Here is a 13187-nt window from a genome sequence, read left to right on the forward strand (position 1 = left end):
TGAGATGGAAATATTCATACACAAACAGTATGAATATAAACTGCTTTGAGAAATCTAGCAAAGGGTATCAAAAACCTTTTTAAAATGCTCGTACACTATTAACACACAACAAATAAGTGATTAGGTTTAATCATTGGGTTAAATAAAGATGGTATAAGCATGAAAAAACATTGGAAACTAAAATTTTTAAAAAATCTTTAATTACATGGGAAAAAACCTCACAGAATTTTGAATAAAAAGTGACAGAACTATACGCAGAATGATCCCAATTAGGTGAACATACAGAGGAATAATCAGTTTCACCTACTATGAATGGAACACAACTGAATGATGAGAATAGCAAAAGCTGTCTCTGGGATGGGGGGGGGAGGGTTGTGCAGTTTTTCTTCTTTGTACTCTTCACTATCTTCTAAATTTTCTAATTGTGCATATATTTCCCTCCAATGATAAAGTATTTAATTTTTCTTAATAAAAAAGGCTCGGATGTGCAGAACAATGGTAGAGAACCAGTGTTCTATACATAGCCATGGGGTGGAGAATTGAGAATTATAAAGAAAAGGCAGCTTTAATAGTGTTTCTCTGAGAAAGGGCAATACGAAACATTCATACTATTTTTTAAACTAGGAGTAGGGAACACAAAACCAGTTTCAATAAACACTAAATAATAAAACTAGCTAGCATTCACTGAGTGCGCACTATGTACCAGACAATGAGCCTAGTGCTTGCTGTGTGCTGGTCACTGCACTTAATTCCCACAGCAGGTACTGGAATTACCATGATTTTACACGAGGACACAGAAGAGAAAAAGAAGGGATGAGAATTAGAGGGTGAGCAGTCTTCAGTAATTCAAGTCCTCTTCTGAACTATTCAGAGCCTCGGTTCTACCCAGAGCGCCGAAAGCTCCGCAAGGAAAACTAACATTTTAGGTTAAAGAAGCCAGAAAGCTACAGTCTAACTGGGACCACGTGAGGTTCTGGAGGCAGAAGGTGTACCATTTTGGAGCCACAGAGAGTTTTTAAAGCGCTTCAGAAAGCAGAACGTGAGGTCTGTTCTGTCTACAGGAAGTAGTGGCCCAGGCTTCAGAAGGGCGCATGTTCTCCCCAGAACACTAGGTTTACTTCTGGCTTTCTCCCCTGCTGCCTTCACCCGCACACGGCACTGCAGCGTTATCTCCACAGAACCTCTTCTCCCCCAGTTCTCTCAAATCCCACAGCATTTCACAGCTTGATGTGCACGAACTACGACGTTACCATGGTTTCTCACTTTTCCTAAGCATTCCTTCTCTATGTGCCTGAAAATCACTTTGGAATGCAAATCCAAGCTAGACTATAGAACTTAAGCTGTTATCGATCATACCAGCAATCCAACACATTTGAGACATGGCCAAAGTACTTCTCAAGCCTCAGTCACCAAAAAAGTACGGATCAGAACCTTGTGACGTAACATACATGTCAAAATTAATCCTACTGGCCAGCCTTCCTGACTGTTGCCTTGCTGCTCTCCCAGGCCCAGAAATTTGGTATCTGGAAGCCACTAGAGAACACTCAGCTGCTACTAAACTACTCTGTCACTAATCCATACCAGGGAAGATAAACAAGCATGCATATGCTTTTCTGGAATAACAAACAACAAAATTAAGAGGCATCTTTTGTATTAATGATGTCTTATTTCCTTGCCAAAGCAGAACTTCACTCTGAGCTGTTTCTGAAGTGAAATACATTAAGCCAGAAAGGCTTTCCCCTGGATACAGAGCCCACACCGCCCAAATAACAAAGCCATGCACGGTGTACCTCAGACCCGTCTGCATTGAAGTGGTCCAGTGCCTGTTTTCGGATTTCTCCCTTGATAGAACCATCTAGACGCTGTAAAAATAAACCACAAGAAAATCATAAGGTAGGAAGATCATCTATACTCAGAACAGAACACCAGACTTGCAACCTTTATCACCCCAACACCCACTTAGTACGGAATGCACTGGCAACATGCTGTCAGGGGACTGCTTAAGCAGCATATCCTACTTGCCCAAGCTCTCTGGTTACAAACTCAAGGTCAGAAGCTTCTGACTCAAAGGGCTATCCAAGTTTATCCAAGATCAGAATGACTGCTAGGACCTATAACAAGAAAGATGGCAACCCACACTGTGCTCACAAACAAGGTTTGCTTCTATATCCGTAGGGACTGAAGAGATTAGCTCACCGTACCACTGCTCACCTCATAATTAGCTCATGCAGAAAATGACCCTAACTCTTAACTAATATGACTACAAGTTGCACAGTTATTAAGTGCTACACAAACCAAAAAATCATTTACATAATTGTTTGAAAAGACTTCGCCATAACGTTGTATTAAAATTAAGTTGATCATATATTCCAGCTTTTCCAAAAATTATACTCTGACATCAGAGTGAAGTGTTTAGGTAACCAAAATACATATTTAAGAAAGCCTCTAGTATTTACTAGTTCTTTTATTAGAGTACGTGTCAGTTCTAGGTCCCAAACAACATCACTATGGAAAACCCCATGTCAAATAAATACTTGAGAATCATTACCTGTATGTTGTACATATAAAGTGCTTATTTCTTACTCTTTAAAATCCTTTTCAAATGTCTTCCCCTCACAATCACATTCTGAGATGAACAAAATACCTCATTTTACAGAAAGCAAAACTGACCCAAGAGGTGATGTCAGCTGTCCAGTGATGGGCGAGTGGCTGGGGACATCGTCTGTAGAAGGACCTACATCTCCCCAGTTCAGAGCTCTGCTGACCAGACCCAGGCTCACCTGAACTCAAGTCAAATCACACCTGGGAACCCCCTTCTTTCTACCAACTCTACTCAGAGCCCCAACCCAAAGATATGTTTAAATGGTAGGTTCATAGCCTGTACTTGATATCAGAAAACCAAATGCCATCCTTTAATATTCCCATTAATAGAAGACAGCAGACATGACAGACCCGAGTGGACTCTAGCCAAATATTCCCTACAGAGAAAAGCAATGCATTCTTATTTTACTTGATATCAAATGATTAGCTTGATCTGAAAGCTCACGGAGATCCGATGCACTGAGACACAACAGTCTTTTTGCAGTGTGCTGGGTTTTTGTTTGGTTTTTGTTTTTTTTCCTTAAATAACCACAGTACCAAACCATATTCTAAGACAGCTGCTGAAAGACCACACAAGGTATTATGGATAGGACAATGCCTTTCGGGGCATTTTTAAAAGACAAACTGTTAGTGAGTTTAAAGCTTGGCCTTCTTAGGGGAGAATCACTGACCCCCAGTTTCTTCAATACTAGCGTAATTATGTAAGTTGGCTGAATAGTCCAAGCACTCAAAGAAAAAATATTAAGTCAATCTTAAAAATCAAAGCACTATAAAAATGTTATGCCAAAAGTCAAGATAAATAGCATACACATCCATAAATAGATCAGAGAGAAGTTTCACACAGTCTAACACCCAGAAAAAATATCGGGTAAAAGAAACTCATTTCCCCCTTATCTTGTTTTTCTCCTTATCTTGTAGGAGACAACTGAGTGAAGATGAAAATCCACAGTAACAATCCTGCAGAGAAGAAGGGGCCATCACCACCTGCTTCAGGGCCCAGCAAGCTTTCACAGGCACAGCTCTGGTGAGTTCCCAGCCTCAACGCCAGGGTCAGCTTGCCCGGGGGTGAACATACAGAACTATCGCCTTTCTTCCTAGGATTTGCGTTTCTGGAATTAGGTCTGCACCTCCTTTCTCTCTTCTCTTACCCCAGACTTGGGAGCTGGAAGACACCATTTCACCATCTAACATCCTTTCTCTTGACTGCTTTTCCTGTATTACCCACCTCCTTACCGCCCCCCAAAAAGCAGAATGACCTCACATGACCACATTCATTATAGGGTAGCTTAAAGGTATGGAAGTAAACATAAAGAACCTCCTGAAACCTTCATCTCAATTTGCTTCCAGCTAAAAAACTTGTCTCCTAACTTTAGGATAATTTAGCAAGCAAAGCATACAACCTGGAGGGAGGGAAACAGGGAGGGACTCCAATCACTGAGCATCCTTACCTGGAAAGGATAGTGTTTGATCGTCAGGTACTCCGCCAGGATGTCCAACATTCTGACCATCTGGGAGAAGATAAGGACTCTGTTGCCCCTTTCTCGAAGTCTTGTCAACAGTTTGTCTAATAGAATCAGCTTCCCGCTGCTTCTGATCAGGGACTGGAGATTGAAAAGACATTCCGATCATCACACTCAAACCCATACTTCAATCTGCCCTTAACTGCTAGGAGTTCCTAGTTTGACAATCATCCTTCAGCTTGGTGAAGCCCCCTGCAGTCTGGCTGCCAATTCCTGAAATGCTCTTTACCTGGCATCTGGGACATCAGACTTTCCCTATTTTTCCTAGTGAACTTTCCTCATCTCTTTTCAGAGCTTCTTCTGATGCTCCTTGAAGAGTCATCAAAGGAGGAAAGGGCTCTGATACAGAGCATCTACAGACATTGGAGTATTTAAGAACTTAATTACAAACAAGGTGGCCACTCACCAGAAGAACCTCCTGCCCGTTCTCTCGCTCGTTCTCCTCAGGGGGCTTGATCAGGTAGCAGTGGTTACAGCACTTTTTCAACTCCATCACAATATTCAGGAACCCGGATGTGCTGCCTCTTGTCCCTTTGGCAAGAGCCTTGTAGTTCCTGGTCAGAATCCATCTGCAAATCAAAATAATGATATTACTCAATTTGAAGAAACAGAGAATCGGAAGCATCAGAAGACTGTGAGAGTGGGGCGCCTGGGTGGCACAGCGGTTGAGCGTCTGCCTTCGGCTCAGGGCGTGATCCCGGCGTTCCGGGATCGAGCCCCACATCAGGCTCCTCCGCTATGAGCCTGCTTCTTCCTCTCCCACTCCCCCTGCTTGTGTTCCCTCTCTCGCTGGCTGTCTCTCTCTGTCAAATAAATAAATAAAATCTTTAAAAAAAAAAAAAAAAAAAGAAGACTGTGAGAGAGAGCAGTGTTATTGGAAACACAAAAAAACAAAAAACAAAAAAGACATAAGACCATTAAGAAGGCATAGAGGGACACGGTATTTTGCACCTCCTGCCACCTAGCTGGGACCACTCACATCTTTGGTCTGATTCAGAATGGTAACCACTGGGTAAACACTGCTCGCATAGGCATTTCAACCTGAGCACGGAAAACTAAAAGGAAAGGACAACAGGGAAATATACAAATACATATATGCACACGTGTCAAACAAGGACAGTCACTGAAGCACTCTTTCTCACAACACAAACGGAGGTAAGCTAACAGGAGGAGACTAGTTAAATTAAGATTACCATCAGACGGAAGCTATGTACCCACTGACAAAGTGTTGTAAAAGGACATTTTACATGATAAAATGCTCACAGTCACTATGTTTTATATCCAAATTTTTAAAAAGGGAAGGAGAAATACATATGTATATCCGCATTTAAGCTTTAACCATACACTATAAAATATTAAAAGTGCTTTATTTTCCTAAGCAACGGAATTTCTTTTTTTTTTTTTTTTTATAAGATTTTATTTATTTATTCGACAGAGAGAGACAGCCAGCGAGAGAGGGAACACCAGCAGGGGGAGTGGGAGAGGAAGAAGCAGGCTCACAGCAGAAGAGCCTGATGTGGGGCTCGATCCCACAACGCCGGGATCACGCCCTGAGCCGAAGGCAGACGCTCAACCGCTGTGCCACCCAGGCGCCCCGCAACGGAATTTCTTTACACTGTGAGCAATCCCACTTTTAGGACTCTATCTCACAGAGTGCTCAAGATTTTCACTGAAGTGCTATTTCTCTAAGCATCTCAAACAATCTAAATGTCCTCCACTAGGGGGCCGCACTGAATAAACTACGCTACAAATCCACAAGGGAACACTCTACAGATGTAAAAAGAGAAGAGGAATATCTTTATAATCCACTGTGGAGTGTTCTTCAATCATTAAATGAAAAACGTAAGGTACAGAAAAATGTATATGGTATGCTGCCAATGTAGGAGTAAGGAGACAGCAAAAAAGTTAAAATGCATTTGATTATATTTTAAAAATTAAAAAATAAAGGAAAGCTAAACATTAAGAATTTTAAAACTGGTAATTATTATTACCTAAGGGAAAGAGGAACTAGAATGAAGGGGGGACAAGGAAAGAAGCTAGATATCTCTGAACACAACAGGCTTCGTAGCTTTGCCTTTGGAACTCTACAAATATGACAAATAATTATGAAGCAAAATTAAGCAAAGCCAACTTTTAAAAAAATAAAACTAAAATGAAATAAACCACTGTATCTAGCTGTAGCCTAACCACAAGTAAGAAAAACTATCTCAAAGTACTTTAAGACTCGTCCATTTTTAATGGACTATACCTTTAAAAACAAACAAACAAACAAACCGTTAAGAAATTTTACCCTTACTCTGTTTTTGTTATTCACATTGCCGAGGGTAATCCTGGCACTATTACTACTAAGACTGTGTGTGTGGTGGTAAGCAGGTTGGTGCAGTTAAGAAGTGGAATTTCTGGTATGGGTATAAGACCTTTAAGCTCAAATAAAACCTCTACGTTGTACTGTTTAACTGAAAAAACAATTCATGATGTATTTATCTTTAAAAACAAATTTCTTAAAACAAATAACAATAAAAACAAACATTTCCTAAATCTGTCCACTGAAAAAGCCTGTCAATGATGTCCAGTGCAGGTGCTAGTCACAGCTCCAGTGCCCAGTGTGAGGTCCCCAAATTCCACTTTCCAATAAAAGAGTATGCAGAGCTTGCTGGATATATGGCTGACTCCCGCTGTGGGGCAGGCAACGTACAAGATGAGTGTGAACGTTTTATTCCAGAAAGCAAAAAGCTCTGAGCTACAACTAGGATTATGTCAAAAGGCTCAAAACCAACTTGAGTGAGCTCCTCCCGGCTAAAAATGGAGCCATTAGACCAGGAGTACAAAAGAATAACTGTCACAGAATGAAACATGAATATGCTTACTGATCAATTTAAAATCATACCCAAACAAATCTCACTGGTCAAAACCTTTGAAGAAGGGTAGATATAACCTATTATTTCTTTTAAAGATGTCAAAACTCCAACATGAATGGACCTTAAGCATATTATGCTAAGTAAGAAACATCAGGCAGAGAAAAACAAGTACTGTTATGATGTCACTTGTATGTGGAATCTGAGAAAGCCAAATTCAGAAGAAGAACGTAAATAAAATAGTGGCTACCTGGAAATGGGGGAATGGGACAGATGTTGTTCAAGGGTACGAACTTGCAATTAGTAAATAATCCCTAGAGATCTAATGCACAGTAGAGTGAATACAGACAACAATACCGTATTATTATCAACCTTGCTAAGAGACTGGAACTTAAAGATTCCAACCATTAAAAAGGGTCATTATGTAATGTGATAGAGGTGCTTAATTACTGCTACAATGGCAGAAACCATCTTATTACATATAAATGTATCAAAGTAACGTGTTGTACACCTTAAATTTACACATTATATGTCAGATATATTTCAAATTAAAAAATAATAGAGGCAGGGTGTCTGGGTGGCTCAGCTAGTTAAGCATCTGCCTTCGGTTCAGGTCATGATCCGACGGTCCTGGGATCGAGCCCCGCATCAGGCTCCCTGCTCAGTGTGGAGCCTGCTTCTCCCTCTCCTCCCTGCTCATGCTTGCTCTCTGTCTCTCAAATAAAATATTTTTTAAGAATTAAAAAATAAAAAAACAACAGAGATGCCTGGCTAGCTCAGTTGGTGAAGCATGCAACTCTTGACCTTGGAATTGTAGGCTCAAGCCCCATGTTGGGTGTAGAGGTTACTTAAGAGTAAAATCTTTTAAAAATAATAATAAAATAAAATGTTTTTAAATGTCAAAAATCAGAAAGAATCATGCATTTATTCTGTCTTTCCTATATGATCTGTTCCTCACTTGATACAAGGAGTTTCTTTTTGCAGTATTCAGCTAATAAACAGGGAGAAATAAAATTTGAGTATCACCACTTCATAATCCCTAATGAATGAATGGATCTAGGCAATGCTTACTATTACTTGTTAATATCACAAAAAGACAATCTCCTGTGAAAGAATGTACCTTTGCATTCTGCGAAATACTCATACTGAATCTGAGTCTAATCAAGCTTCTACATCTATCTGTAAATATGAAGGTTCAGAGAAAAACATTAAATGCCATGGAACAGGAATCAGCTAAATCCAGGCTGTATAACACATCTACAGAACACAGACTCCGTTTCTTCTCAAAAAATTTACAAGGATGGGGGAGAAATGGATTCAAATAAACTTAAGAGACAAGCCAAGCAATCATTATGTAATGGAGCTTACTGGGATCCTGATGCAAACAAGCAAAACGTAAGTATGTGTGTATGTGCACATGTACGTCATGCAGATGACAACCAGGGAAATGTAAACACGCGACAGACATTATAAAAATAGTAAGAAATCGCGGGGCGCCTGGGTGGCACAGCGGTTGAGCGTCTGCCTTCGGCTCAGGGCGTGATCCCGGCGTTACGGGATCGAGCCCCACATCAGGCTCCTCCGCTATGAGCCTGCTTCTTCCTCTCCCACTTCCCCTGCTTGTGTTCCCTCTCTTGCTGGCTATCTCTATCTCTGTCAAATAAATAAATAAAATCTTTAAAAAAAAAAAAAAATAAGAAATCACTGATTTTTTTTTAGGCATGATAACAGTATTGAAATTATGCTTAACTTTTTTTATTGAGGTATGATCGAAATTTAACACTGTATTAGTTTCAAGTATACACATGATTTGATATTTGTATATATTGCAAAATGATCACCACGGTAAGTCTAATTAACATCTGTCATCATACACAGTCACAAAATCTTTTTTCCTTGTGTGCAGAATGATCTACTCTCAAAGATCTACTCTCAACAACTTTCAAATACGCAATACAGTATTATTACCATAACCGCCATGCTGCACATTACATCCTCCTGACTCATTTATAACTCCAGGTCTATACCTTTTGACCGCCCTTTCACCCATAGCTCTCACCCCCTCACCACACTCCAGCCTCTGGCAACCACTGTTCTGTTCTCTGTACCTATAAGCTTGGTTTTGTTGTTGCCATTGTTTTGTTTAACTGGTAAAAAGTACTTATCTTTTAGTTATATAGAAACATTTGATAAGTACCTGGAACATGTTTCAAACAATCTAGGGGTGAAAATGAGGATACAAAAGACATAGGTGAACTTGAGACTGGCCATGAGTCAGTAATTAAAGCTGGACTGACTATGGGTACGTGACTACTTCCTTTACTATTTTTGTACATATCTGAGATTTCCCCTGACAAAAAGGTTTTTAAAAGTCAAGGTAGTGTTAGACAAAAAGGTCAGATGGTAGGATGCCTCAGTGGCTCAGTCAAGGTTAAGTTTCTGCCTTCGGCTCAGGTCATGATCCCAGGGTCCTGGGATCAAGTCCCACATCAGGCTCCTAGCTCAGCAGGGAGCCTGCTTCTCCCTCTGCCTGCCGCTTGTGCTCTCTTTCCCTGTTTGTGTGTGCTCTCTCTCTCACAAATAAATAAAATCTAAAAAACAAAAACAAAAACAAAAAACTAAAGCACATTCTATACCACTCCCTTTCCCAAACCAGCATTCTGCCTATCATAACCTAAACCAAGTCCACAACCTACCCAGGCCACTTGGAGTGCCAGAATGGACAGTGTCTTTCCCTTGCAGCACAGAGCTCAGCACTTTTCCTTCTCAGCTACAGTGCCCTGCATATTTTGCGTTGGTTATTAAACAACATTGTTTTGACTCCTTGTCTCTACCCTGTCTTCCCTCCTAAGCAACACTTCTGGCAGGAACACATCCACTCATCTTCATACTCCCAGTACCTAGCAGAATGCCTACCACATTGCAGAATCTGAATAAATGACTGAATGAATAGCGGAAAAGAAACAGACGAATGAGTGAAATATGCCTGTCTGTTGGAGGGGGATTAGCAGTAAGATTTAACATATACTTCAGACCACCTATAGAATGAAAAGTGCTGTGAAAATTCTCACCCAAATAAAAAAGCAAGAATAATAGAACTTCCTCTTTCTAACCATGAATATACTGCTACTCACATCTGTGTTCAGGCATCACTGAAAAAAGCAGTATGTCACCTGCCTATCTCATGGCTTCTTTGTCTGGATGTTAATCCTACTGTGGCGTGACCCAGCCCATAGCTTACTTGTAATACTGCTTCTGCAGAGCCGACATCTCCACCCTGAGGATCTGTTCCACTTTGGCAGGAAGGGATTTCTCCACGTCCTTTTTGACCCTCCGGAGGAGGAAGGGCTCCAGCACCTTATGAAGACTCTGGTAGCCGTTCTCCCTCCCTTTCCCGTGGTCCTCTTCAAAATCTTCCCAGAATTCAAACCTGGAAATAAAACAAGACAGCATTTCTTACAGAAGCAACCAAGAAGAAGGAAAAAAAAAAAAAGCATTTTTCAAACTAAAATTTCAATTAACTAAATGGAAAAAAACAAAATCTGTTTAAAAAAAAAGACTCTTCTCTATAAGGAAATATAAATTTTACTAGTCACTAGCTCATGGACACAATACAGCGGAAAACAAAAAGGAAAGGGAAAACCAACTGATTCAGTCCCATCTGTCTACAATGTGGTAACATTAGCTTTCCAATTCTCAGACTGGGTCTAGAGTTCACAAGATATTTCAGTGTAACATGCAATGAGTATGTAAGTATGGATTAAGTTATTGTCATGAAACATTCTACAGAAAAACTAATAAGCTATCTTTAATTCCCAATTTCTTGGGAAAACAAATTCAGAGGTAAGAGAATAATCAGTGGCAATACAGCTGTCACCACTTAAAGGTGAAGTTTGTTACACAGTTTCCATCAATGCTCTTTACTGTTCACAGATGAGAAAATTAATGGATTATAATGACAGTAAACAAGACTATGGCCCCCAAATAAGAATAGCAATACAACTGATACCAACTTAACAGTATTAGGACTTGGAGACACAAATTTTACCAATAAATTTAAAAACCTGTCACCATAGAAACTCTGCCTCAATTCTATAGATAAAAGTTTCTCCTATTTAAATCTTAATCATCCCTGATTCATTAAAGAACCTATGGCAGAAGTCCAGAATAGGACACTGTGAACACATTTCTTTCAAAAACAAAAACAAAAAAAAATTGAAGGAAACTTCTTTCACGAGGACTGAAAAAATGTGCCTTGTCCTGCCACTAGAAGGCCAGGGAAGCACGTGGCAGAAGGTCCCATGCTCAGCAGGTGAGCGCAGGCCATGGAAGGAGGCTAGAACCAGAACCGGAGCTTCATGGGTCACTGCTTGCCAGGCTGCCTTCTGACACCAGGTGGCCCTCCTCTGCTAAGGCCAGTCCCGCCCCGGAAGACAGAATGGCTCCACATCACCCAGAGTCTGGAGGACTCAAAAGCATGTGCCCTCTGAGGAGAGGAAAGTCAGAGCGCAGACACCAGCACCGCACAGAGCACAACGGCGTCCAGAGCATCTGCTGCCATTCCTGAACTGAGAAATGGCCACGTGCTTCCTTAGGTACTGGGAGGTAGATCAACACCAGCCTCAGTAACACCTAGTAACACAACAAAAGCCGCCTTCGAAGCAGCAGACAAAAAAAAGGCCTTTTGGGGTAGAAATCTAAAAACATCACGAAAGCTTACAAACTGAAAAACCTAAGCTGTATTTGGTCACACTGCTATGCAAATACTCCAAGAACAAAACTAAATGAGGAATGAAAACTAGTAAGAGGACTAAAAGGAACAATGCCAACTCATCTATCTCAATGCTAGAGGGATGGCACGTCGTCACCCACAAAACGTATGAAGCAACTGAAACTCAGGGACTATCCCTGTATCAGGCTGTTCTCTGAAAAGCTGGGGGACAATTTCAAGAGAATATTTCAATTCACACAACACTCGTTACCATGAATTAAAACTAAAACACTTCAATATAAACCTTATTTACAAGATTTACTTCCCCTACTGCTTTCGCCAACGAATATTTTCACCTGCCTAGTGTACTCTTACTAAGCTAAACGTTACCATGACACACTATTTCTTTATATACACGCTGAATAGTTTATGAATTGTCTAGGACTTCCTTCCCTCTAAAGCACAGATGAGCAGCTGTAACAGAGACCATAACGCCTATAAGCTAGGAATGTTTCTTATCAGGTCCTTTAAGAAAAAATTTGCTGTTCCCTGCAATAGAAAACCGTCAAGTTAAATACTACATACATAAAAGATAGAGGGTTACAGCAGTGGACTTAATAACGACATCATGCCACAGCCTAGAGACTATTTTATATCTATCCCTGTTATCAACTTGCAAACATAAAATGTGACTCTCACGAAAGTAGAAACAATTTTGATTTAATTTTCCAGACTTTGGGATGCTAGAAAATAGAAGTTCACTGAGGAATAACAAAGAAGAAAATTAAATCAAAGCAGTGAGACAGTATTCTAGAATGTGATTAGTATGTGAAGGGAAAGGTGCAAAAAAAAATTCAGACTGGCCTAGACAGCAGAAGCAAAAGTAAAAAACAAAACAAAACAAAAAAATCACATTTCTTATACTAAGAGCTTGTATCTCTGAAATATGCTCTATCAAGTTATTTTGTGGAGTGGGTATGCAGTACACTTTGCAAGTGATTATAAACTCAATTTTTCAGTCTTACCTTATCTTTCTCTACCTTTAGTACCAGCCCCATGCTTTGCAAAACAGTACATACAAAGTAACTGACTGGTATATACTTATGATAAGGGTAGCGATCAGATTTATAAAAAGGGTGGTAGTCTGGTCAGAGTCACCATGCAGAAAATAAAATAGCACTTCAGTTGGTTAAAAAAGAAGACTAACTTCTGGATTTAAAAAACAATGGCGTGTCACAGTCGAGGAGGTGAAGGTTCAAAAGTTATCTGACCAAACTTAATTCCTTTCTATACACTAATATTTCTTCAACGGATCATTTCTTTAAAAGGACTAAGTGGTTCCGTAGAGCCACCTGGAACCTGAGGAACAACAGCTGAAGATGGGGAAAATACTGCACAGGATTTTGGTCACCTGCATAGCAAGCTCAGGCAGAAACAAAGGTAAACCTTAACTCCTAAACTAATGGAGTTATGTGCATCTTTGTGGCAAACAATCTATTT

The 13187-nt window shown here is 40.2% G+C and overlaps 1 protein-coding gene across 16 annotated transcripts in view; it reads right to left on the minus strand.

Moving 5' to 3' along the window:
• Positions 1 to 13187, minus strand: part of CHD2 (chromodomain helicase DNA binding protein 2) — a 119737-nt gene that overhangs the window by 46455 nt on the left and 60095 nt on the right. For 15 of the 16 annotated variants that reach the window (XR_008956143.1, XM_048220869.2, XM_044388382.3 and 12 more), the window contains 4 exons: positions 10218 to 10406; positions 4528 to 4690; positions 4050 to 4202; positions 1791 to 1862 (listed from right to left, as the gene is read on the minus strand). Coding sequence is in view for 15 of the 16 variants with exons in the window: in XM_048220869.2 (XP_048076826.1) it covers positions 1791 to 1862; positions 4050 to 4202; positions 4528 to 4690; positions 10218 to 10406 (577 nt within the window). In the remaining variant the exon portion in view is untranslated. Of the gene's footprint in view, positions 1 to 1790; positions 1863 to 4049; positions 4203 to 4527; positions 4691 to 10217; positions 10407 to 13187 lie in introns of those variants that run through there. The other variant, XM_057303799.1, reaches the window with a different exon arrangement.

Source organism: Ursus arctos, unplaced genomic scaffold, assembly GCF_023065955.2.
Source record: "Ursus arctos isolate Adak ecotype North America unplaced genomic scaffold, UrsArc2.0 scaffold_28, whole genome shotgun sequence".
Lineage (NCBI taxonomy): Eukaryota > Metazoa > Chordata > Mammalia > Carnivora > Ursidae > Ursus > Ursus arctos.